At 40.1% G+C, this 27532-nt stretch overlaps 1 protein-coding gene across 1 annotated transcript in view; it reads right to left on the reverse strand.

Annotated features, from left to right (window-relative positions):
- Camkmt (calmodulin-lysine N-methyltransferase) overlaps positions 1–27532 on the reverse strand; it is a 413208-nt gene that overhangs the window by 43153 nt on the left and 342523 nt on the right. Inside the window, exon 7 of the mRNA XM_046424938.2 lies at positions 21724–21790. Within this exon, the coding sequence (XP_046280894.1) occupies positions 21724–21790 (67 nt within the window). The remainder of the gene's footprint in view (positions 1–21723; positions 21791–27532) is intronic.

The following is a 27532-nucleotide window of genomic DNA, read 5'->3' on the forward strand; positions in this document are numbered from 1 at the left end:
TTTCCCACAGTGTCTTTCATCTCACTTCTCCAAGTCTGTATTGCCACAACTCATTTTAAAGAGGGCCCATTCAAGTCATTTACAGTGTTTATCTAAACTGGTGAATCACTGTTAGTCTTTCAAATGACTATTTGCCACGTTTCCCTTCATTTTTCCTGATCATTTATAGCATTCTAAATTGCCATGGGTGGAAGCCTCTAGAATAAAGTGCTTTAGACTCGTAGGAGAAAGGACACCATTAAATCTAGGATTGAGGAGAGGGGATGCCATCTACTGACTTCCTAACTTGTGAGTCATCTCCCCCACGAGGCGTTATCGGAGCCTCACTGGCTGCTGTACACAGTGGCACAAAGAGGACCTGACTTTATAGCAATGAAATTATGACTGTCCAAGGGAGCATATCATCCCATTTGGAAGACAAGACACTCAAAAGAAAAGAATGACAGGTGGCCAAAAGGTCCTAACAGGGAGCTGATCGCTGAGGAGTGGATGTGCTGGGAAGGAGTCCTCAAGAAGATGCCACAACATGTGGCTTCACAGGAAGATCCAGACAGGAACAGAGGTGGAGAGAGGACACCTTAGGCCTTCTGCAAGAGGCAAGGGTTTGGAGGCTGGAATGACACATTGTGTTCTGAGCCCCCCAAACCTCCCAGGTCTTCGTTCTCAGCAGATGGACCTAGTGAGAGCTGAGACAGCTGATAGCCTCTTTTCCCTCCTCTTCCTCTCTTTATAGAAGGCTTCCTCTTGTCCAAAAGGAAGTAGGGTCACCCTTCCTGTTAATGAGATACTCCTTACCTATATGCAGGACCGATTCATTCTTCCTCTTCCCTCTGGGTCAGTGGTTTTCAAACTTGAGCATGTCCCAGAATCCTCGGAGAGTTTGTTAAAGTACAGATTGTTGGGTGTCAAGTCTGGAGTTTCTGATTCAGTTTCTCTGGGTGGGGCCAGAGGATCTGCATTTTGACATATTCCCAAGTGATGCTGGTCTGGGGATCATATTTGAGGAGCACTGATCTAGGTCCTTGGCCCATCCAATATCCCAACCCCTTTCATGTTTTCACTTATTTCTTCCTTGGCTCCACTGAGCCTGTTCCCAAGCTCAACTCTTCCCTCGACTGGGCTTCCTCCTGGCACATACTATTTCTCTCTTTCCCTTTGTCACCAATATTCTTGTGAAAGTTGATGTTCACTGTTTCACTGTCCTTTCTTCCAAAAGACACTGGAATTGCTTTGCCACCTGCTTGACCTTTAGCAACCTGCAGCAGCTGACACTGTTGACCGCTCTCTCCTGGGAATTCCCTCCTGAGCTTGCTTGCAGGAAGAGGGGCATGGTGGCACCATCCTGAGGCCTCTGTCCTGCTCTCCTGCCCCTTCTCGGTATCCCCTCCAGGCCCTTCTATTGCTCCTGAACCCTAGACAGTTTCCAAGAGTCTGTCCTGGTCCATCTTCTTTTCGTGTCTTTCCCCTTCCAGTAGTTAGGCTCTTTACCCCTTTCTCTCCCCCTCCCCTCCTCTTTATCTCTTGATTTTAATCTTCAAATCTTCTAGTTAACATCTCTCTGAGATATGAACTTTCATTACCAACCTCTTGCTATTGGTACAAATGTGTTTTACAACCCACCTGTAAGAAAGGCAGTATGTCACAAACCCGTGTCTTATTCCCTCTCTCTTTTCTTTATACTCTACATTTCTTGGAATGGGACCATATTTGCTTCTCCTTTCCCACTCCCATTTAGGCCTTCCCATACTATCCCTTTCTTTCCCTCTAAACCACTGAAATGGCTTTAAAAAAAAAAGAGTTTAAAATACTCAGATTAGTAGCAACCAAGGGATATAAGATGGTCTTTCTATCAAACTGTGGACCATGCTCCAGACAGATCAACATCATCTGAGAGGTTGTTGAAATGTTGGATCCATGAACCTCAACCCCCTGGAGTCTGATTCGGCAAGATTGGTTTGAGGCCCAGGACTCTGTCTTTTTAAAATAAGTGCCTTTGGTAGTTTCCATGAAGATGGGTCATAAACCACTTTGAGAAACCCTGTTCTGGAAGATCTCCACCTGTATGTATTTGGATTTAGAACATTCTTTAGCCACAGATCTTGACTTTAGTTTCAAGCCTCAGATTTCTTTATTTCTAAAAGGGGAACTTTAAAGAGAATGTCACTCCAGAGAATAACAGCAGCCTAAAGATAGACTTTATTTATTTACTTAATGGTGTTGGGGATTGAATCCAGGTCCTTGCACATGCTAAGCAGGGGCTGTACCACTGAGCTACACCCCCACTCTCGGGACTTTATCGAGAACACTTTCTTTAGCTAATGGAAGGAAGCGACATCAATGAAAACCAGAACAGGGTTTCGCGGATATAAATCCCTTGAAACAGATGACCTGAACAACTTTGTTGATTTCATAATGAAACAAAATGAATTTACATTTTCAGATTAGGAATAAGGCTTGGAGAAAGGTGAGGGGAAAGTAAAATCAGGTCTTGATGAAATTTCTACCTTAGAAGAATTGCAAAATTAAATCAACCACAGACAGTGGAGAGTTGTAAGTCAGGCTTTCTTTTCTCCTAAGTAAATGGCATCCATAAAAGAAACACGAGAGCAGAGTGAGTAGCCCTGGCTTTAATGAACAGAAAACTGGACAACTGGTTATGAATTTAACCAGACACTCTCAAAGAGAAGCCAAGCCTGGTGGTTCCCAAATGATGTTCGAAGATTGACAGCGTCAGTTACCTGTTCAAGATGCAAAATCTCTGGCTCCACCCACCTCAGTCTCCAGAGCATGCAGCCCAACAACCCATGTCCTAACAAGCTCCACAAATGACACTAATGCTAAAACTTGAGAACTTTTGCTCCACCTCCCCACTCAAGTGTTTCCAGAGGTGGTTCAACCAATAAGAAAAGTTTCTTTTTCTTTTTCTCCTGGTATTAGGGACTGAAACCACGGGTGCTCTACCACTGAGCTATGTCCCTGCCCCTTTTAGAATTTTTATTTTTATTTTAAACCTAATTCCAGCTCTGTGGTTTTGTCTGGAATTTAGCTGAAATAAACTCATTTTAGAATTCAAAAGGAAGACACACAGATTTGCTTAATCCAGACCCCTTCATGTTGGTGACCAGTATATTCTGCGTTAGTTAAAAAGAACTAGAAAAGGTTTTGAGATCTTGGAATGAAAGCTACAAATTATTTTACTTATTATTTATTTACTTATTATTTATATTTCAACCTCCAAACATCTCTGATTATATGATTGTGGCAGCTGATTAACTTATGTGTAGCAAAAAAAAAAAAAAGTGACAACAAATGAATCAGCACTTATAACTCTATGCCATTTGACAGAAAATAACAAGTTTTGCATTTTTTTTTAAATTTTTTATTGTTGGTTGTTCAAAACATTACATAGTTCTTGATATATCATATTTCACCCTTTGATTCAAGTGGGTTATGAGCTACAAGTTTTGCATTTTGCTGTTTTGATTTATTTTTCATGCCTGTGTACTTTCAAGTGAGGTGTATGATTTTTTAGTATAGGAATTTCATATTTCTTGCCACTATAACTCAAACTATCACATACAAAATAATGGGGTACAAATTGTTGCAATCTAGAAGTATGGTAGCAGTATAGTGCAAACCACAAAGAGGTGGTTCAACCAATAAGAAAGATTTCTTTTTTTTCCCGTACTAGGGACTGAAACCAAGGGTGTTCTGCCACTGAGCTATGTCTCTGCCCCTTTTAGAATTTTTATTTTGAGACAGAGTCTTGCTAAGTTGCTCAGGCTGACCTCGAACTTGTAATCCTCCTGCCTCAGCCTCCCAAACAATTGATTGGATTACAGGTGCGTGCACCAAGCATGACAGAAGAGTTTTGTTTTTTAAAGAAGCCATTATGTGCCAGATGTGTTGGTGTAAGCCTATAATCTCAGCAACTCAGGAAGCTGAGACAGGATGATTGGAAGTTTGAGGTCAGCCTCAGCAACTTAGTAGGACCCCATTTCAAAATAAAATAAAAAGGGTTGGGGATACAGCTCAGTAATGGAGTGCTTGCCTGGCATGCATGAGGCCCTGGGTTCTATCCCTAATGTGGGGAGGGGTTAGGGGTAAGGACAGGGAGAAGCGAGAAGCTATCATGGGGCTGGGTAGGTGGCTTAGTGGTAAAGTGCTTACCTGGCATGCACAGGGCCCTGGGTTTGATTCCCAGCACCACACACACACACACACACACACAAAGAAAAAAAAAAAGAAAGAAAGAAAAGAAAACAGAAAAAGAAGCTGTAATGTTAGTTATATTAAAATCTGCAAAGATTATACAATAAAGAAAACTGAACCAATTTCACTGATGAATATCAATGAAATGAAGCCAAGATAACATCATATTCCCCTGTTGGGAATGTACAACAGTTCCGCCACTTAGTGAGTCATCATATGACATAGACCCCCCAAAAATAAAGCTTGTCAAAAAAAAATATATATAAATGTTCATAGTAGCATATCCATAATAGACTTAAAATGAAAACAACCAAAATGCCCATCAGCTGATGAATGGATAAATAAAATGCTATATTCATACAATGGAATATTATACAGCCATGATAACAAATGACAAACATCCTGATACATGGTGCAATATGAATGAATCATGAAAGTGCTACATTAAGTGACAGAAGCTAAACAGGAAAGCCCATATACTGTATGATTTCATTTATGTCAAATGCCCAGAGAAAGCAAACATACACAGAGAGAATATAGATTCATGTTTGCCTAACTCTGAGAGGAAGGAGAGGTGGGACAGGTAGTTGGAAAGTGACTACTAATGGACATGAGGTTTCTTTTAGGGATGGCGAAAATATTCTGAACTTGGTTTGGCAGTTGCACAACTCTTTGAATATACTAATAGCAATTATACTGTATACTTTAAATGAGTAAATTGTATGGTATGTGTATTAATAAAGCTGTTATTAAAAAATTTGAGATCACATATTTTTAAAGCACAGCAGCATATTAAAAGCATTAAGATAGCATTTTTTTTTTTTTAGGATTGACTAATTTCGCTTAACATTGTCTTCTCTAATTCCATCCATTTACCTTGCAAATGTCATGATTTTATTCTCTTTTATTGTTGAGTAATATTCCATTGTGTATATATGCCACATTTTTTTTATCCATTCATCTATTGAAGGGCATCTAGGTTGGTTCCATGGTTTAGCTATTGTGAATTGTGCTGCTATAAACACTGATGTGGCTGTGTCCCTGTAGTATGCTGTTTTTAAATCTTCTGGATATAGACGGAGGAGAGGGATACCTGGGTCAAAGGATGGTTCCATACCCAATTTTTCAAGGGATCTCCATATTGTTTTCCACATAGACTGCACCAATTTGCAGTCCCACCAGCAGTGTATGAGTGTGCCTTTTCAGTGTATGAGTGGCGACATCCTCGCCAGCACTTATTGTAAATGCTGAATGTTTTCTTTGATATAAGGAGGCTGATTCATAGTGGGATAGAAGAGGGAGCACGGGAGGAATAAACGAACTCTAGATAGGGCAGAGGGTTTGGAGGGGAAGGGAGGGGGCATGGGGTTATTAATGATGGTGGAATGTGATGATCATTATTATCCAAAGTACAGGCATGAAGACATGAATTGATGTGAATATACTATGTATACAACCAGAGTTATGAAAAATTATGCTCTAAAAATGTAATAAGAATTGTATTCTGCTGTCATAAAGAAAAAATAAAAATAAAATAAAATATCAAAAGAATCCCAATGCAGGGGCTGGGATGTGGCTCAAGTGCTGGGTTCGATCCTCAGCACCACATAAAATGTTGTGTCCACCTGAAAACTAAAAAATAAATATTAAAAAATTCTCTTTCTCTCTCTCTTAAAAAAAAAAGAATCCCAATGCAGAATTAAAAAAAAAAATTAAGGCAGCATGACCAAGTGACTAGAAATGTAGGATGTTTTACTTTTAGCAAAGCTTGTTAATGCAGTTTGTCACAGTTATAGGTGAAATAAGAAAATCAATTTGATCATCTCCATAAATGAAAAGATATCTGCTAAATCAGGTTCCATATTTGTTTATGAAAAAACCCCAAATAAAAGGAACATATTAAAAAATCCTTAACAAGATAAAAAAAAATTCCCATAAACATCTCAACTCAAAAAGTTAACAAATATTTTATTGTGAAGTTTTCGGAGGATTCCCAACAAAGTCCAATTTGAATGTAATCATTGGGACAATTTTATCCATAAAATTATTTTTAAAAAAAGAGGGGAAAAAGAGGCAAAAGATGAGAAATGACAAATCACATCATGCACAGTAGGCAGGTGCGGTACCACTGAGTTACACCCCTACCCTCCATTTATAGACGTGATTGTTGTTTATTTGGAATATTCAAGAAGATAAACTGACAGAGTGTTAGAAACAGCGAGGGTTCATCAAGCTTACTAAACATTTACTACCCACAACAGTATAGTTTTTTGGGGGTATTTTTGGTCCTACGTTTGAACCCAGGGGCGTTTTACATTGAGCTGCATCCCAGTTCTATTTGAATTCTGAGACAGAGTCTGACTAAATTGCCAGTCTGGCATCAAACTTGTGATCCTGCTCTCTCAGCCTCCTGAGTCACTAGGACTGCAGACGTGCACCACTGTCTGGGCTTTAGTACAGCTTTCTTATATATATGTAAATACAATTTATTTGAAATGTAATGCAAGAAAAAAAAATCTATTTATAGGACCAAGAAAAAAGTTAGTTTCCAAAAATAAACCTAATAAAACAGATAAAAATGCTAGTAAAACACCTTTAAAAATTGAATAAAGAGAAAACACCCTGTTATTTATTTATTTTGCTAGATTGCATATTGAACCCAGGTGTTGCTCATGCTACGCAAGTGTTGTGCCACTGAGTGACACCTCCCAACACTTTTTAAAATTTTTATTTTATTTTGAAACAGGGTCACACTAAGTTGCTGAGACTGGTTTTAGGAGGCCTCAGTAGCTTGGATTATAGGCATGTACCATGGCAACTGGCAATACCTTGTTTTTGTATAGCAAGACTGAAAGTTTTAAAAATATCAAGGCTTAGCAAATCAATTTACAGTGAGATTTCAATCACAATGAAAATGGCATACAATAAAAATACTAATAGAATTTTAGAAAATTATGAAAAGAAAGAATAATATAAAATAATTAGTTTTAACAGATATGAAAATATATTTCAAAGTTTCAGTAAATTATACAATTTTGTAAAGCCATAGAAATAAATAATATGGGGCTGTGACTCAGAGGTAGAATGCTCACCCAGCACACATGAGGCACTGGGTTCGCTCCTCAACACCACATTAAAATAAAGATGTTGTGTCTACCTAAAACTAAAAAAAAAAAAAAAAAAAAAGGAAATAATATTTACTCCTGAAAATGTGCCCTGTAGATACAGTTGCAAATATGTCATATATGCATAGGTGTCTAGCACTGCATTGTTTGTAACAGCAAATTACCACAAAAATAATGTCCATTATTAAGGTAAAAATTATTTAATAAAGGATTATGATGTGGATATTCTCCAAAATTGTTTTTTTTTGTTTGTTTGTTTTTGTTCTTAAGATTGCCCCTGAACAGCTAGGCATGTTGGTACACATCAATAATCCCAGCTACTTGGGAGGCTGAGGTAGGAAGATTGGAAATTCAAGGCCAGCTCAGACAACTTAGCAAAATATTATCTCCAAATAAAAATTTAAAAAGGGGCTGAGGAGGAAGGAAGATGGTGGCGAGGGGAGTGCATTGCCCCCGTGTGCTGCTTCACTGTGTGGGAGTATGACAAGTCAGGATGGCTAAAGGCTATCTTGTTAGGAATTTCCAGCAATAGTGGGGTGCTCTGGAACCTGGAGGAAGGATTTCCATCGCACGAGGATCAGCTACGGGGACTCAAACGCGAGAGGTTTGTCGCACGGAGGGTAACACTGCTTATTCAGCAAATCGCCCCGCGGCTAGAGTCTGCAGCGCGCGCTGGGAAACGAGGAGATAGCGACGCAGGGATACAGCGCTGCAGTTTCTGCCAGCCGTGCAAGCACCGTACTCAGGGCTGAATTCTGGGTTCGAGAGGGGGGAAGGAAGCGGTCCATCTTGGTTCTCCACACCGGTCAGACCACAGAGGAGGCCAGCAGCCACCATGTTGGAAAGCTGATGTTACCATCCCTGTTTTCGACTGACCGCAGCTCATTCAGCCATAGAACAGGTAATTTCAGGCTGCAATTCGCCTGCAGCTTGCAGACAGATTGCTAGGGTTCAGTGCCTGGGTGCTTCTTAGAACCTGATCTTATTGGAGCGAACACCGAGCGCGGGGCGGCCGAGTTCCGGCTCCCGGAACCATCCCGGAACCGCCCTGGCCCAGGGCTGCGGAGCCTGTGGAGGCTGCTTCTTGGACCCTGCTCCTATCAGAGCATACACCAAGCACTAAGCGGCCGAATTCCGGCTCCCGGAACTGAGCCCGCGGGGACTGCTTCTTGGAGCCTACACTTATAGGAGCTTACACCGAGCACAGAGCGGCCGAGTTCCGGCTCCCGGAACTTCCCTGGCCCGGGGCTAGGAGCCCGCGGAAACTGCTTCTTGGTCCGGGTCCTGCTGAGGGCCGGTCAGGACTCACCCGTTGCTTTGGTTGCCCGGCAAGGGGAACGACATGCTGCCATTCGCATAGGATACCAACATGGCAGAGATCTGATGTCATCAGAAAGAGGTGGAGGAGAGAACTTCATCAATACCAGCGGCGACAGAAACAGTTGGTCTCCTGGTAGGGGGGGTGAGGCACAGACACCCGAGTCTCCTCAATTTGTCGTCGAGCCAGAGGGGAGGAGCCGGGCCGCCGCCAGCTCCCGGAGCAGGCCCAGCGGCTCGCCAGCGTGGTGACCGCGTGACCCCAATTGGAGAGGGGGCGGAGCGGAGCCGCCACCCGCAAGGTGGGCAGACCCGCGACCCAGAGGTACATGGGCGTGGTAGGAGGGGCAGGGCAGAGCCGCCGTTCGCGCTTGCAAGGTAAACAGACCTGTGACAGCCTGGCGGGTCAGGCCCAGGGGCCTGCCAGTGTGGTACACACGTCACCCCAACTGGAGTAGGGGCAGAGCAGATCCTTCTCCCACGCCTGGATCAGGCCCTGCCGGGGTGGTGGTCACGTGACCCCAATTGGAGTGGGGGCGGAGCGGAACCGCCACCCGTGCCCGCAGGGTGAGCAGACCTGTGACCAACCTGCAGATCAGGCCCAGGGGTCTGCAGGCGTGGTAGGAGGGGCAGGGCAGATCCGCCGCCCGTGCCTCCAAGGTAGGCAGACCTGCAACAGACCGGCGGATCAGGCCCAGGAGCCTGCCAGCGTGGTACACACACCACCCTAATTGGAGTAGGGGCAGAGCAGAGTCGCCGCCCGTGCCAGGAACAGGCCCAGCGTCCTGCAGGCGGGGTAGTCACGACACCCCAATTGGAGTAGGGGCAGAGCAGAGCCTCCACCCGTGCCCGAAAGGTGGGCAGATCTGCGACCGACCAGCGGGACAGGCCCAGTGGCCTGCCGGTACGACAGACACGTCACCCCATTTGGAGTAGGGGCAGAGTAGAGCCGCCGCCCGCGCCTGCAGGGTAGGCAAACCTGCAACCGACCGGCGGATCAGGCCCGGTGGCCTGCCGGCGAGGTACACTCATCACCCCAATTGGAGTAGGGACAGAACAGAGCCGCCGCCAGCGCCCAGAACAGGCCCAGTGACCTGCTGGCGTGGTAGCCACGACACCCCAATTGGAATAAGGAGAGAGCAGAGCCGCCGCCCACGCCTGCAGGAAAGATACGCAAGCAGTATGAAAAGACAAGGAAAGAAAGGACCACAAGCAATGCAGGTCAACGCAACTTTAGAAGAGGTAACAGCTGCAGCAGATGGAATGTCAGATAAAGAATTCAGGATATACACGCTTCAGATGATCTGGAGTATCAAGGAAGACATTAAACAGCAAAATCAGACAATGAAAGATCAGTTCGACAATGAATTACGCAAACAAATCCAGGAAGCAAAGGATCAACTATACAGGGAGATAGAGGTTATAAAAAACAAACAAACAGAAATCCTAGAAATGCAGGAAGCAATAAACCAACTTAAAAACTCAATGGAGAATACTACCAGCAGAGTAGAACACTTAGAAGATAGAACATCAGACAATGAAGACAAAGTATTTCAACTGGAAAAGAACATAGATACCTCAGCAAGACTATTAAGAAACCATGAGCAGAACATCCAAGAAATATGGGATAACATTAAGAGACCAAACTTAAGAGTCATTGGGATACAGGAAGGTACAGAGCTCCAAACCAAAGGAATGAGCAGTCTATTCAATGAAATAATACGAGAAAACTTCCCAGACTTGAAGAATGAGACAGAATCCCAAATCCTAGAAGCCTACAGGACGCCGAATGTGCAAAATCATAAGAGATCCACACCTAGACACATTATAATGAAGATGCCCAACATACAGAATAAGGAGAGAATTTTAAAAGCTACAAGAGAAAGGAAGCAGATTACATTTAGGGGTAAGCCAATCAGGATAACAGCTGATCTTTCAACACAGACTCTGAAAGCTAGAAGATCCTGGAATAACATATTTCAAACACTGAAAGAAAATGGGTTCCAACCAAGAATTGTGTATCCAGCGAAATTAAGCTTCAGGATGGAAGATGAAATTAAAACCTTCCACGATAAACAAAAGTTTAAAGAATTCGCAGCTAGAAAACCATCTCTTCAAAACATCCTCGCCAAAGCATTACAGGAAGAGGAAATGGAAAATAACAATGAAAACCAACAGTGGGAGGTAGGACAGTAAAGGGGGGGAAAATAATCAAAGAGGAAAACAAACCATGTTTAGCAACAGAAATAAACAAATATGGCTGGAAGAACAACCCATATCTCAATAATAACCCTAAATGTTAATGGCTTAAACTCACCAATTAAGAGACACAGGCTAGTAGAATGGATCACAAAACAAGACCCAACAATATGCTGCCTACAGGAGACGCATTTGATAGGAAAAGACATACATAGGCTGAAGGTGAAAGGTTGGGAAAAATCGTATCACTCATATGGACTTCGGAAACAAGCAGGAGTGTCCATACTCATATCAAATAAAATAGATTTCAAGCCAAAGTTAATCAAAAGGGATAAAGAGGGACACTACATACTGCTTAAGGGAACCATACACCAACAAGACATAACAATCATAAATATTTATGCCCCAAACAATGGTGCAGCTATGTTCATCAAACAAACTCTTCACAAGTTCAAGAGTCTAATAGACCACCATACCATAATCATGGGAGACTTCAACACACCTCTCTCGCCACTGGACAGATCTTCCAAACAAAAGTTGAATAAGGAAACTATAGAACTCAATAACACTATTAATAACCTAGACCTAATTGACATATATAGAGTATACCACCTAACATCAAGCAGTTACACTTTTTTTCTCAGCAGCACATGGATCCTTCTCAAAAATAGATCATATATTATGTCACAGGGCAACTCTTAGACAATATAAAGGAGTAGAGATAATACCATGCATCTTATCTGATCATAATAGAATGAAACTGAAAATCAACGATAAAAGAAGGAAGGAAAAAGCATACATCACTTGGAGAATGAACAATAGGTTACTGAATGATCAATGGGTTATAGAAGACATCAAGGAGGAAATTAAAAAATTCTTAGAGATAAATGAAAACACAGACACAACATATCGGAATCTATGGGACACATTGAAAGCAGTTCTAAGAGGAAAATTCATTGCTTGGAGTTCATTCCTTAAAAAAAGAAAAAACCAACAAATAAATGATCTCATACTTCATCTCAAAATCCTAGAAAAAGAAGAGCAAAACAACATCAAAAGAAGTAGAAGGCAAGAAATAATTAAAATCAGAGCTGAAATTAATGAAATCGAAACAAAAGAAACAATTGAAAAAATTGACAAAACTAAAAGTTGGTTCTTTGAAAAGATAAACAAAATCGACAGACCCTTAGCCATGCTAGCGAAGAGAAGAAGAGAGAGAACTCAGATTACTAGCATACAGGATGAAAAAGGCAATATCACAACAGACACTTCAGAAATACAGAAGATAATCAAAAACTATTTTGAATCCTTATACTCCAATAAATTAGAAGACAGTGAAGGCATAGATAAATTTCTTAAGTCATATGATCTGCCCAGATTGAGTCAGGAGGATATAGAAAACCTAAACAGACCAATATCAATTGAGGAAATAGAAGAAACCATAAAAAGACTACCAACTAAGAAAAGCCCAGGACCAGATGGGTATACAGCAGAATTTTACAAAACCTTTAAAGAAGAACTAATACCAATACTTTTCAAGCTACTTCAGGAAATAGAAAAGGAGGGAGAACTTCCAAATTCATTCTATGAGGCCAACATCACCCTGATACCTAAACCAGACAAAGACACTTCAAAGAAAGAAAACTACAGACCAATATCTCTAATGAACCTAGATGCAAAAATCCTCAATAAAATTCTGGCGAATCGGATACAAAAACATATCAAAAAAATTGTGCACCATGATCAAGTAGGATTCATCCCTGGGATGCAAGGCTGGTTCAATATACGGAAATCAATAAATGTTATTCACCACATCAATAGACTTAAAAATAAGAACCATATGATCATCTCGATAGATGCGGAAAAAGCATTCGACAAAGTACAGCATCCCTTTATGTTCAAAACTCTAGAAAAACTAGGGATAACAGGAACATACCTCAATATTGTAAAAGCAATCTATGCTAAGCCTCAGGCTAGCATCATTTTGAATGGAGAAAAACTGAAGGCATTCCCTCTAAAATCTGGAACAAGACAGGGATGCCCTCTCTCTCCACTTCTGTTCAACAGAGTTCTCGAAACACTGGCCAGAGCAATTAGACAGACAAAAGAAATTAAAGGCATAAAAATAGGAAAAGAAGAACTTAAATTATCACTATTTGCAGATGATATGATTCTATACCTAGCAGACCCAAAAGGCTCTACAAAGAAACTATTAGAGCTAATAAATGAATTCAGCAAAGTGGCAGGATATAAAATCAACACGCATAAATCAAAGGCATTCCTGTATATCAGCGACAAATCCTCTGAAATGGAAGTGAGGACAACCACTCCATTCACAATATCTTCAAAAAAAATAAAATACTTGGGAATCAACCTAACAAAAGAGGTGAAAGACTTATACAATGAAAACTACAGAACCCTAAAGAGAGAAATAGAAGAAGATCTTAGAAGATGGAAAAATATACCCTGTTCATGGATAGGCAGAACTAACATCATCAAAATGGCGATATTACCAAAAGTTCTCTATAGGTTTAATGCAATGCCAATCAAAATCCCAACGGCATTTCTTGTAGAAATAGAGAAAGCAATCATGAAATTCATTTGGAAAAATAAAAGACCCAGAATAGCAAAAACAATGCTAAGCAGGAAGTGTGAATCAGGCGGTATAGCGATACCAGACTTCAAACTATACTACAGAGCAATAGTAACAAAAACAGCATAGTACTGGTACCAAAACAGGCGGGTGGACCAATGGTACAGAATAGAGGAGACAGAAACCAATCCACAAAACTACAACTATCTTATATTTGATAAAGGGGCTAAAAGCATGCAATGGAGGAAGGATAGCATCTTCAATAAATGATGCTGGGAAAACTGGAAATCCATATGCAACAAAATGAAACTGAATCCCTTTCTCTCGCCATGCACAAAAGTGAACTCAAAATGGATCAAGGAGCTTGATATCAAATCAGAGACGCGCCGTCTGATAGAAGAAAAAGTTGGCTACGATCTACAGTCGGTGGGGTCGGGCTCCAAATTCCTCAATAGGACACCCATAGCACAAAAGTTAATAACTAGAATCAACAAATGGGACTTACTCAAACTAAAAAGTTTTTTCTCAGCAAAAGAAACAATAAGAGAGGTAAATAGGGAGCCTACACCCTGGGAACAAATCTTTACTCCTCACACTTCAGATAGAGCCCTAATATCCAGAGTATACAAAGAACTCAAAAAATTAGACAATAAGAGAACAAACAACCCAATCAACAAATGGGCCAAGGACCTGAACAGACACTTCTCAGAGGAGGACATACAGTCAATCAACAAGTACATGAAAAAATGCTCAATATCTCTAGCTGTCAGAGAAATGCAAATCAAAACCACCCTAAGATACCATCTCACTCCAGTAAGATTGGCAGCCATTATGAAGTCAAACAACAACAAGTGCTGGCGAGGATGTGGGGAAAAGGGTACACTTGTACATTGCTGGTGGGACTGCAGATTGGTGCAGCCAATTTGGAAAGCAGTATGGAGATTTCTTGGAAAGCTGGGAATGGAGCCATCATTTGACCCAGCTATTCCCCTTCTTGGTCTATTCCCTAAAGACCTAAAAAGAGCATGCTACAGGGACACTGCTACATCGATGTTCATAGCAGCACAGTTCACAATAGCAAGACTGTGGAACCAACCTAGATGCCCTTCAATAGACGAATGGATAAAAAAAATGTGGCATTTATACACAATGGAGTATTATTCTGCATTAAAAAATGACAAAATCATAGAATTTTCAGGGAAATGGATGGCATTAGAGCAGATTATGCTAAGTGAAGCTAGCCAATCCCTAAAAAACAAATGCCAAATGTCTTCTTTGATATAAGGAGAGTAACTTAGATCAGAGTAGGGACGAAGAGCAGGAGAAGAAGATTAACATTTAACAGGGATGAGAGGTGGGAGGGAAAGGGAGAGAGAAGGGAAATTGCATGGAAATGGAAGGTGACCCTCAGGGTTATACAGTGGAGGGGGTAGAGAGAGAGGAGGGGAGGGGAGAGGTGGGGAGGGGGGAGGGTGGAGGATGGGAAAGGCAGCGGAGCACAACAGACACTAGTATGGCAATATGTAAATCAATGGATGTGTAACTGATGTGATTCTGCAATCTGTGTATGGGGTGAAGGTGGGAGTTCATAACCCACTTGAATCAAAGTGTGGAATATGATATGTCAAGAAATTTGTAATGTTTTGAACAACCCACAATAAAAAATTAAAAAAAAATAAAATAAAATAAAAAGGGGCTGAGAATATAGCACAATGGTAGGGCACCCCTGGGTGGGAAAAAAAAAGGATTGCCCCTGGCCATTTTTAAGGGAAGAACTCCATGGAAAGTGCATTTTTTTGGGGGCTGGGGTCGTGGCTCAGTGGCAGAGCACTTGCCTAGCATGTTCAAGGCCCTGGGTTTGATCCTTAGCACCATATAAACATAAATACATAAAATAAAGGTACAGTGTACAACTACAACTAAAAATTAAATGTGTTTTTTTAAAGGTGCATTTTTATTGATATGAAACTCCTGTGAAATAAAATTCTGGGAAGGGGAAAGATTTTTTTCTCTGAAAAAAAATGCAGTAGCCTGACATGCACAGCTGTCTACTAATACAGAACTTGGCCTAATTTTGGTAGTGAGATTTTGACTTTGGTTAAGAGGAGAGATCTGATAGTCCGGAGTCAGTACAATGTTAGCCTAGAAAAAAAGGCCTTAATTTTTAATTTACTGCAGTTTCACAGGGACCCTAAAAATAGTGTCCCCAAATTTAACATCTGCCTCATTTTTAATGCAAAAAAGAGAATGATATCAAAATATCTGAGACTGGGTAACATTCCTATGTGAGTTGGTCTCTTCAGTGCAAACCCTTAAACAGTAAGGACATGAGCCCTTCTATAAACTTGTCAAGCAAATCAACAATGCTGTGTTAGAATAGAAAGTATACATAATGATTTCATTTTCTCATATCCAAGATAGCAACAGCAGGAGACAGGACAGTAGCATCTCTAGAATTCTCAGCAGTTCTCAAGATTCTGTTTCCGTCATTCTAGCAAAACTCACTAACAGGTGTACTTTATCAGGAAATTTCTTTAAGAGAGTCCTCAGCTTCCTTATCTTGGTTACCTTCTACTAACCTTCCTCTTCAACCTGACAAAGAACAGATAAATGCCTACTCACACTGTCAGTTTGTCGACAGTCACTCCACGCGCATGCCTGAGAAGCCAGTCTTGAGTGAAAGTCAGCAATCTGATGTAGAAACTGATGTCTGACTCTCCACAGCTTCACTCTCTACTACTAAAAATTGTTTGCTTCCCTAAGCCTGATGGATCCCCAAATGTGCTCCAAATACAAATCTTAAATGCTTTCAAATACTAGGGATCAAGTGTACTAATTTCTTCAAAGGATACAAAAATGCACTAAATAGAACTCTTGCTTCAAGAAAATGATCTCTTCCCCGCCCCTAGGATGTCAACTCCAGGAAGGCTTGGACTTCTTTGGTCTTGTTCACTGCTAGATCCCCAGCACCTGGAACCCTTCTTGGTAATCAGAACGGGGTCAACAAATTTATCAACGAGTGAACGAACCAATAAACACAGAAACGAAGCCAACAAGCTTTGAACGATTAAGAGAATAGGCCTTGTTAAACTGTTGTGCTATTCTAAGACCAACAGAAGTTAAAGAAGAGATCTGGGGAGGCTGAAATGATCTCGGAAGGCAGGGGAAGATGGTAGTTGAGCCATCCCATCAGGATTTAGATGGATGAGAGGAGGGGAACAAGATTGAGAAAGACCAGGAAAGACCAAATGTGTTGGGAGGAGTGAGGAGGTTCTAGGGTGTGGACAAGTGTCCCCAGGGTCTATGTGTTACAGGCTTTGTCCCAGGGATGGTGCTATTGGAAAATGGCGCAACCTTCAAGAGTTGGGACCTTTAAGAGGTCACTGGGAGTGTATCTTTGAAAGGAATTGTGGGATCCTGGCCTCTCCCTTCTCTATTTTTTGCTTCCTGGCCATGAGGTGAGCAGTTTGTTCCGCTATGTGCTCTCTGCCAATGCCCCTGGACACATCCACCCGAGACCCAAAGCAACAGGTCCACACGATCTTGGAGTGGGATCTCCAAAACTGTGAGCCAAAATAAATCTTTTCGTTTCCTTTGTAAGTTAATCATCTCAGAAAATTTGTTACAGTGATAGAAGCTAACACAGGAGACCAGGGTGACTGAAGGAGAAGACGGAGGTTGGGGAACAGTGGGGGACAGATGGTGTTTAGTCAGCATTTTTGCTGCTGGGACTAAAGGACACAACCAGCACACTTGTAGAAGAGGAAAAGTTTATTTGAGGGCTCACAGTTTCAGAGGTCTCTGTCCCTATACAGCCAGGTCCATCCTGGTGGAAGAGCAGCTCACAGGAGGATCAGGAAGCAGAAAGAGGTCTTCATACCCCAAAGCTACACCCCCAATTCCCACCTCCTCAGCCACACCCTACAACTTCAGTTACCAGTTAATCTCTATCAGAGGATTAGTTCACTGATTGGGTTAAGACTTCCACCATCCAATCATTTCTCCTCTGAACTTTCTTGCATTGTCTCATACTGAACTTCCGGGGGATACCTCACATCCAAACCATAACAGATTGGATGAGCAGATGCAGAAGGCTTGGAAAAAGCAGCCAACTGGATCCCTCTTGGTTGGGATATACATTATAAAAATCATTTTCCACATCCCCAACTTGACCTCTAAAGGAAATTGAGACTCAGAAAAGACATGAATCTCAAACAGCAATAGGGCAATGGGAGCAAGAGGCCAATCCTGGGAGGCCCACATAAAGGTAAAATCTGGAGCTGGGGATATATAGCTCAGTTGGTAGAGTGCTTGCCTCGCATGCACAAGGCCCTGGGTTCAATTCCCAGCACCACCAAAAAATAAATGAAAAAAAAATCTGCATTATAAAAGTTTTAAAATAAGTTCCAGAGTTTACTAAAATTGATAGTTTATCAGAGCTTAATAGCAACTTTCACACAAAGATAAATGCCTAAGTAAATCTCACTTTCAACATTGCAGCAAAGTAAATTTAAGAAGGATTTTTAAAAATAATAATGTAATTCAAGGTACATTTAATAGTTTTAAAAAGGAAAAACCAACTTTTCACTAATATTAACCAGAGAATGACGTTGTTTGCTAATTCTGGAAGACCTAGAAACATGTAGACGTCAAAAGCTCCAAATGGTTCTTTGTTAAACAGACAATCATAATTTTGAAGACAGCTTCAGATAAACCCAACAATTGAGATGCTGTAAATATCCTTGCTCTTTCATTAATCTCTAGCTATATTTGGTAGTACAGTTTCCTTTGTTCAAGAACTATTCTCAATAACTCCATATTTAGGTTCCCAAAGACAAGTGCCTTGGACATATTTGCTAAATGAATGGATGGCTGCATGGATGGATAAACAAGTGAACCATCAAATGGTGCACTAAGATCTTTGAGATGTAATGCATAGAATACTCTGTACATCTGCATCCTAGCTCTAGCCAGGGCTAAGGCTTCCAGGCTTTCACAAATATGTCTTTTATATTTAGCCATAATCAGACTGGGATTAAAATGGACCAGAGGAAGCAAGCAAGTATGGTATGTAAGAGAAGAGAGTTACTCTGGGCAAGGATGGTGGTATTTAGGAGAGCAGGGTGGACTTACTACAAGGCTAATTAAGCTTATATCAGAGCACCTCACTTGGCAAAGACCCCTTCCCAGGAGCCTTAATAATGTATTCACGTGGTTGAATATTCTTGTAAATTCACCAAAGTAGGTTACATTCAAATCCACCCTTCTAAAAAGGAGCCTTAAATTAAGTTTCAGGCCCTACAACAACCTGGGTCTGCCCCTTCATAAGAGTTAGGAAGAAGTCAGTGGCAGGAGAAACACTGATAGTTACTATGTTGGTCAGCTTTCTATTACTATGACAAAATACCTGAGGTAATAAATTTACAAAGAGGAAAGGTTTATTTTGGCTCAGTTTTGAAGGTTTCAGTTCACAGTCAGCCTGTTGCTTTGGGGGCTATAGAAAGGCAATACATTGTGGTTGGAGCACATGGCAAAGGAAACTGCTCATCTCATGGTGGCCAGAAAGCAAAGAGAGACCAAAAGAGGCTGGGGTCCCAATGCCCACTTCAAGGGCATGTCCCCAATGACCTAACTTCCTTCCATAAGGCCTCAACATCTGAAGGGTCCACTACCTCCCAATAGTACAGCAGGCTGGTGTCTAAACCTTTAGCATATGGGCCTTTCGGGGGCACTTATCCAAATCATAAGTCACTGAGAACACTCTCTGAGTAGGGGAATGGGAGTGTGGGGTGCCAAATTTCTGGGCTTCCTCTCATTCCTTTCCAAAAACACAGTTTCTTAGGTTCACGGTTCTCATATCATGACTTTCCTTTCGGTTTTTACATTGTCTTCACAAATGAAGTCACAGGAGACATTCAGCTGTTACAAACTTCATGTCAAGCTTTGAAGTGCTTTTTAATAGCAGAAATATTTGGCTCACGTGTGGGCTTTGTAGCTATGGTAAATACCTCTTAGTTATCTGTCGCTACTGTTATTCCACACCTCCAATTTGGAGGAGAAATTCTGCATACGCATTGAGGCACTAAAAAAGAATATTGAACTATATCTTAGCTCTTTTGTGAATGGTTCCCTTTTATTTCTTCTCTCACGGAACTAATACTCTCGTCACATTGTACTGGTTATGGGTGGGAAAGCAGTGGCTAGAAGGGCGAGGTTGATTATTACATTGCTGGTTGGCAGTTTCTTTCAGCTGCTGAGGGTTAAAGGTTAAGTGGTCAAGTAGCTCCTTACTGTAAGATCAAGGCATTCAAGGGCTCACACATCCACCTGTTTTCTGGCACACTTTGGATAAAATGCTTGCAGTGGTTAAAAGCGAACAATCTGGCCACAATTAGCATAAGATTAAGATGGAAAAATAAAAAACAAAACCACTCATCTTAGAGGTTCTTATATGACTATTGATATATAGACATTAGAACACTGTACTTAGAAATAGCATTTTTGAGAACAGAAAAATAGAAACAAAGGCCACATATTCAGCATCTGGGATCTGTCCTGGGCTGAACAAATTTTGCTTCTTTTTGTAACTTAATTATTTTATGAAGAGATGATAGAAAATACTATTGTATTGCATAAACACTTGACATTTTTGTTCCTTAAAATGCAGCATTTTAGAAGTCTAGATATGTTTATTAATTAGTGATTATTAACACCCAGTAAACAACATTGTGTCTTGTAAAAACACAATCTCTCTTCACAGCATGAAGCTGAAATCTATTATTCCCTGATTCCATATGCTGAAATACACTCAAATGATCACAAATGACCTTAAGCATTAAATAAATGTAAATGAGGACGACATAGAAAATGCACTTTTGATTGATAACTTAAAGACCAGGTTGAAAATCATGTCCCAAAATGAAGTCCTCTTCAGAAGGGTATGACCATCTTCCTGTGGAGAAAGACTGTCCTAAAAATTAGGAACACACCGGTAATGGCAGACTCTCTTTCTCTGAACCTGCCTGAGGTTTGTGGAAAACAGATTTGTTTGTTCAATTTTCTAAGAAATGTAGTGCATACTGCCCCCTGTGCCGATGGCCTACTCAGAACATTCTAATGCAGGATTTGAAACTATATCTAAAGACACTTTGTTGCACTTACCAAATACAAAAGAAAAAAATTATTATCATTACATAACCTCATACCAATCTGTCCACCACTTTGGTTTTTAAGTATTGGAGCTGTTCATTCAACTTTTTTCTTGTTATTTTTCAATTTGGGCATTTGAGGTGGGGAGTATCCTCAGCAAAAGGAAAACTTAAAATGATTAAGAGTAAAAACAAAATAATTAAGAATGTAATTGCTCTTCTAATAAAGTCAATATTTAAATGCATAAAGGAAAAATGCACAAATATAGTTACCTCATATGAAAACTACTAAATGCTTACTCATTGCTTCTAGGTCCATTCCAATAGGGCTAGAATTAAATGTAACATCACAGAACACAGCATTGTTCTGGTCGAGGGCAAGCATTTCTCTTAGTTTGCAAAAGAATTAATAGACTCTAAAAGGCAATGAAGACCTAGACTACTTTAATATCACAAAATAGAGCAAGGTTTCTCAACCTCAGCCCTGCTGATGTCTTAGGCCAGATACTTCTTTGTCGGGAGGACTGCTCTGTGCACAGAAGATGTTCAGTGATAATAATCCTGGTCTCTCCCCAGCAGATGCCAGAAGCAGCAGTCTCTCTCCTGCCCCAAGTCATGGCAAAATGTCTCCAGAGAATATCAAAATCTCCCAGGGAACAAAATTGGTCCCAGGATGAAAAGCACTGAAATAGAGCCACTTAAGAATGTCCCAGGCTGAGCTTCTCCAAATTCATATTGTATCATCTCAACCCTAAAATCATCCTCAACCCAATGTTTAATATACTTATCTTCAGTTTTCTCATCTATTAGTTGGGTATAATGAGTGTTTGCCTTCTTCATAGGGTTCTCATGGGATAATGCTTGTAAAGTGCTTAGAACAGTGCCTGACACATGGTAAGTACTCCATAAAGGTTAGCTCTTATTATTTGAAATAATCATCCACAATATCAAGTAAAGCAGTTTCAGTCACAGGTGCATTACTTCTTTTTTTTCTTTTTTATTTGTTTTATATATATATATATATATATATATATATATATATATATATATATATGACATATATATATATATATGACAGTAGGGTATATTTTGACAAGCTGGAGTGTTTTAATATAGAAATGTGCCTTACCTGCTTGAAATGTTCTGAGAATTGAACATACCAGCCTTCTGATTCCTTGTGATGATGTCTCTCACATCTGTAGGACAGTTAAGGAAACTTGTGCAGTGGTTTTCAACCGACTGGGAAATAAAGCCCACAGCACCTTCTTATCATGATGGGAATAGCACGATGAAGAGACGAGGCAGAGCACAGGGTAGCCCTGATGTACTTACTTACCACACACAAGATCTTTTAATTCCTGGGCTGCAGATTTGTCACCTGTGAAATGTATATCCTGGGAGCATCATAGCAAGGCCCAGAACAGAGAGGCTAGTGGAGAGTGACTGACTGCCGCATAGGTGCCATGCCCTGCTTGATTTTTAAAGGTGAGTGACTTTAGGTTAGTGGGGAGGGCAATGCCAGCCTTCTGACACTTTCCAACTTGAAGTATTTCCAGTCTCTGAAACGCTTGCAGGGGGAGTGGGGATGAGCGACTGGGAGAGTCTTGGGAAGAAATGAGAAGAAGGGGAGAAAGGTTCGGAGCATCTTTGCGAGCATTTTGAAAGGAAATTAATTACTAAAGAAGAAAGTAGATCTAACTCTGGCCACTGGCCATCTACGGTGTGGAAGGACTTGTACAAAACAGCCATGTTTATTGAAGAGTGTGTTGAGGAGCTGATTCATCACCTCAAACACAGCCACCTCTCTGAGGGTCCAACAGGAAAAGCTGGACTTCAGATCAACTGACTTTGCCTCCTCTTCTGGGCACTATAAATCTTATAACTGCTGCTCTCCCTGTCTTTGCTCTGGCCCCCAGGCATATCGGAAGCTCATTAAGTCCTTACAGAAGTGCTCCTGGGGCATGTATTTTCTGGACTGATTTTATGTTCGCCATGTTTTCCCAGCTTTCTAATTTTCAAGTGTCCTCGCTTTCTCATTTATTTTATAGAGTATATTCTATATGTTTCCATAAGAAGCCTCAAAGCCCCTCTTTTAGAATGAGGCAGGTCTAAATAAACAAGAAATAAAAATAATTCCAGTGAAGGCTGCAAGCTAAACTAAATTGGGCCCATGGGGAGGACACCAAGCAGACAAGTGACGTTCCCCTATTGCTCAGAAAAAGATTTTCTGAATGCTTGAAGCAAGCATTGGCCAAGATCTCCCTGCAAGAACAGAGCCCCAGGACTTTTTAACCCAAATCTCTGCTTGAACCACCAGGCACACCCATTTTTTCTTGGAGTGAATGAGCAGGTACTGTGATAGCTTTCTTCCCCAGGAGTGGGTAGGAAAAATCAATTAGGTCTCCTAATGAAGGGCTTTGTTGAGGGTTACAAAAGTGCCATAATGCAGACTTTTTTTTCTTTCCTGGGTGAACTTTGCTGTATGCAAATTAAATACCGTTAAATTACATTCATTAAAAAAATAAAGGAGACTAATTTGCCTACTTGTTTTGATTAACTAAAATGACACATAGGCCTACAGCTCTGTCTATTTTGGGAAGAAAGTATTTCAGGAAAGTCTTCTAAATGAAACGTCTTGCTGGAAAGGACAGCTGACATCTTTATTCTGAGAAGAACAAAATTAGTAAAGAGTCAACTGACAACTGTTTTTTTTTTTTTTAAGTTCCCCCACACTCTGGCCACACCCTCCTCAGCGTTTCCATGGCATCCAACCACATGCCATAATGTGCCTGGTACACCTGTAGCGGCATATGAGTACATGACTAATCTATCAAGCAAAACATATTATTTTGTTAGTGGAGGTAATACTTTTTATAAAATAGTCACAGGGAAGTTAAATTATATAACTCAGAAAACCTATTAATAAATTTTTAGTAAACATCTTAACACTATATACTTTTATACAATTTATAAACCTGTGACTGCAGGTGGTCAGGCTGAAGCAAGCATATGTATTTATATGCTAGAAGCGATTTTTTTAATGAAAAAAATTCACAGCAGTATTTAGGTTGCTTTATTTTTAGAACTGGGCAGGAAATGTATTTTGTGGTTTAGGAGGTGTGTTTTTTTAATATTAAAATAAGCCCCAAGAGAAAAAAAAATGGCAATAGTATTTTGAAATATTACCTTAAGAGATAAATTCTAACATTCTGCTACTCCCCACCCTTTATTTTAGGTCAGATTTTGATGGCTCTTCCGGATGGCACTGTGTCCAATAATAGATTTTATCATCCCTCTGTGTCACCTCAGGGTAATAAAGGCAATCCAATCAAATCGAGTCAATATGGCCAGGATAGTGTTCAACACAACGAACCAAATCATGTTCTTGGAACGGCACCCACCTTCCAGAAGACTCCAGTGGGAGGGGCTGGTGCAAAGAAAGCCTTAATGTGATTTCTGATTAAGTGGATACAGAGCAATCACCTCAGTCCCCTTGTCTGGGCAACTGAAGTTCCAGAGCTGCGGGACGTGTGCTCATGTCAGAGGAAACCAGACTTCTCTCTCTTGATTTTCTTCTCAAAGCACAGTTTAGCAGTGGGGCTCCATTTAAGTTTTGTTTCAATTGATTTTTAGTCTTAAAACATGTATTTGCATTTAATAGCAAATACATATAAAATAAAAGAGTTATTTAAGCAAATTCTATATGTATGATATATTTATATCATATATGTGTGTGTATATATATGTATGTGTGTATGTGTGTAGTACTGTGAAAATATTAGCCTCTCCCTGTAATTAGTGGTTATTGTATGTATTAGTGTGTACATATATTTTTAGAGTTGGCATTATTCTTTAAGAAAGCAAATATTTCAAAAATAATAACACTGTGATTCGCAAAGTATTACTTTCTTGGTTTTTTTTTCCCAAGGAAGGGACATGAAAGGGTAAAAAATGATGAGATCATAATGTAAATCCTATTAATTTTGATCTTTAAATATTTTTTTTAAATGTCCAATGTGGCAATATTTGCTGACTTAAGGCTGCAAACTATTATCTTTTCTTTTTTTTTTTTTTTTTTTTGTGTGTGTGTGTGTGTGTGGTACTGGGGATTGATTAAACCAACTTATGATCTTCCTGCTTCAGTTTCCCAAATCGCTGGGATCACAGTGTGCACCATGGGTTCCAGCTCTGCAAACTATTCTTTTTTTTGGCTCAGGGATGCTTAACCACTGAGCAACATCCCCAGCCCTTTTTATTTTTTATTTTGAGACAGGGACATGCCAAGTTGCTGAGGTTGGCCTCAAACTTTTAATATTCCAGCCTCAGCCTCCTGAGTTGCTGGGATTAAGGGTATGTATGCCACCATGCCCAGCACTATAGTATTATATATCCTTAGATCCTTTATTGATAATTTGTGTGTGAGTGTGTGTGTGTATGTGCGTGCGCGCGCTGGGGATCAAACACATGGCCTCATGCATACTAGGCAAGAACACTACCGCTAAACTGTATCCCCCATCCTGCACACTGTTCTTAAACATACTTATTACTCCAGTGAATTGAGAGAATGACTATATGTTTACACATGAGAGGCCTTTGTTTCCAAGGTACTGAGGAAACTCACTGACACCTAATCGCTCTTGTTTTTGGTGAAATAGAATGATTTACTGGGGAAAACAAAGCCTCAAAGTGAAATAAACCTATCTTCTAGTGCTGGTTTTGATACTCAGTGGCTGTGTGACCTTGGGTAAATCAACCTCTCTGCACTCCGTCTCTAAAAACAGAAACAATGATACCTATTTTATAGACCTAATGGGGTGTGCCATATGATAAGCACATAGTAGGTGCCTAATTAATGTCAATTCATAGTCTTTTAAAAAATAATTCAGGCAAAAGTTTGGTAAGATGAAGAGACTAGTGATAGTAACTAAAATGTGGTTTGGAAGTTAAGCTTCATTTTTTGTTCCTATTGCTCAGAACTAATTATGTTAACATTTATGTTGTGGTATTGAAATAAATGGAAGGAATCGAAGAATTTCTGCCCTGTAGTTTTTTGGTGTCTTTCATATATATAAATATGCTCTAGCTATGGCAAAATCTGTGTCCTACATGGATAGAAACTAGCTCTATCTTGACTACTATCTCTAGCTATATCTTTAGCACCTGAAAGGGCATGCAATTAATACTAGATGAATTATTTTTAATATAATTTTAAAAGATATTTGTGGAACTCCTACCAAGGTAAGGCATGTAGAGCTTACTTATGAAGTATCTAGTAGATAGAAGTACAACTGGAGTCACTAGAGCAGGAAGGGCCTTGACCCAGATAATGGCCTGGGGTTTCCAAGTTCTCCAGCACAGGCTGCACATTCTATATGAAGCTTTGCTTGTTGATTACAAGTCAGAGATCCTGTTAAATAAAATAACAGTAAGCCAGGAATATTTCCTTTAGAAAGCAAAGATTTACCTGTTGTTGAAGAATTCTGAGCTCAAATTATGATGTAGACTGATGCATACCATGGAGATTAGATGCTTGGGTCAAGAGCACAGAGAAATGCGTAGCCAAATGTTGGAATATTCTGCAGATAACATGCTAGATTTTAATAAGAATGTTGCACTGGGTGAGTTAGTGACTGCAGCCAGAGAAGGCTGCTCATCTCTAGGTGTTCTACTTTTATTCATTATGAGTTGTTAAAGGCTTAGCACCAATAATAACTCAGCATCCTATTTCTCTATTCTTATGTCACTGTCATCACCAGCCACAGACCTTATTGGGTAGTCTTACATGTGGGTACCTGTAAATTTCTTTCTTTACTGAACTAAAGGGGAAGTGCCAAAGAAAAAGGAATGCATTTCACATTGTTTTAGGATACATTCTTCTCTTGGGGTACAGGTACAATGAAATCTGTAGGGAGGCAGCTCTTGAGTAGGTAGCTCTGGGCTAAACCTAGGGACAAAGTTTTAAGGACCAAGAAGAACCTCAGGGAAACCGACCTGTGAGTCCAAGTAAATATGTGAAACTTAGAAAATTCATTTTATTTCAAGTCCTAATCTATTTTCAGATATCTCTGTTTAATAAACCTCAGATCAACACCTAGCTTTCCAGGGTCAGATAGAGAGTTCTAGAAGATGTAGCCAATCCATTTGATACATTTTAGGAAGATAATAAATAACCTTACAACTGGTTGACATGCTTCTGTGATATAAAGATTCAAGACTAACCATTCATTGCCTCACACATTACAAATAGCAATAATAAGATTAAAGAGAAATAATAGAAAATTCTATTTTTTTTCATTAAAAAACGGTAAAAATCAGAATCTTGGAAGCTTAAGAGACTCGGAAGTAAGATTCAGTTGAATTCATTAAATTTAGAAGCCAAGAACAACAAAAATAATTTTTAAAATGATGAGAATAACATACAGGCCAATACTCAGATGTGATGTGTGATTGCCAGGTCGATTTTCAATTACATTTCACTGATGTATTCATTTGTTTCTTAATGTGCTCATCTTGCCCATTAAGAATAATTAGCAGCTTTGCTTAGAGATTTTCTGGCTTCTGGCAATGTCCCCCCCCCCCTTTTCTGTTGACATCCACTTTTACTTTTTAGAAAGTAATTTTTTGGATAATATCCTACAACTGCTGTATAATTTAGGCTTCCTAAAATTTTAAAGGAAAGATGTAAACAGTAATTTTTAAATGAGTTTGTTTCTATCTATATGCATCAATAGTATGTGATTCAGTGAATTAGTTATTCTTACAGAAAGTGGGCACACAAATGGTGGGGGGGATTCACTAATATTAACCTCACTCAGTAAAACAGATTACGACGGATGCCCATTGTCGGCTCTGTTAGCAAATCAAGAACAACATTAGTATTAAAAGCAGGAAAAACACATTGCCAATTTTAAGGCTTTATGCATGCTTTTTTCTGTTAA

This window comes from Marmota monax, unplaced genomic scaffold (assembly GCF_021218885.2).
Source record: "Marmota monax isolate L192 unplaced genomic scaffold, Marmota_monax_Labrador192_F-V1.1 WCK01_AAM20220418_F8-fsc00015, whole genome shotgun sequence".
Lineage (NCBI taxonomy): Eukaryota > Metazoa > Chordata > Mammalia > Rodentia > Sciuridae > Marmota > Marmota monax.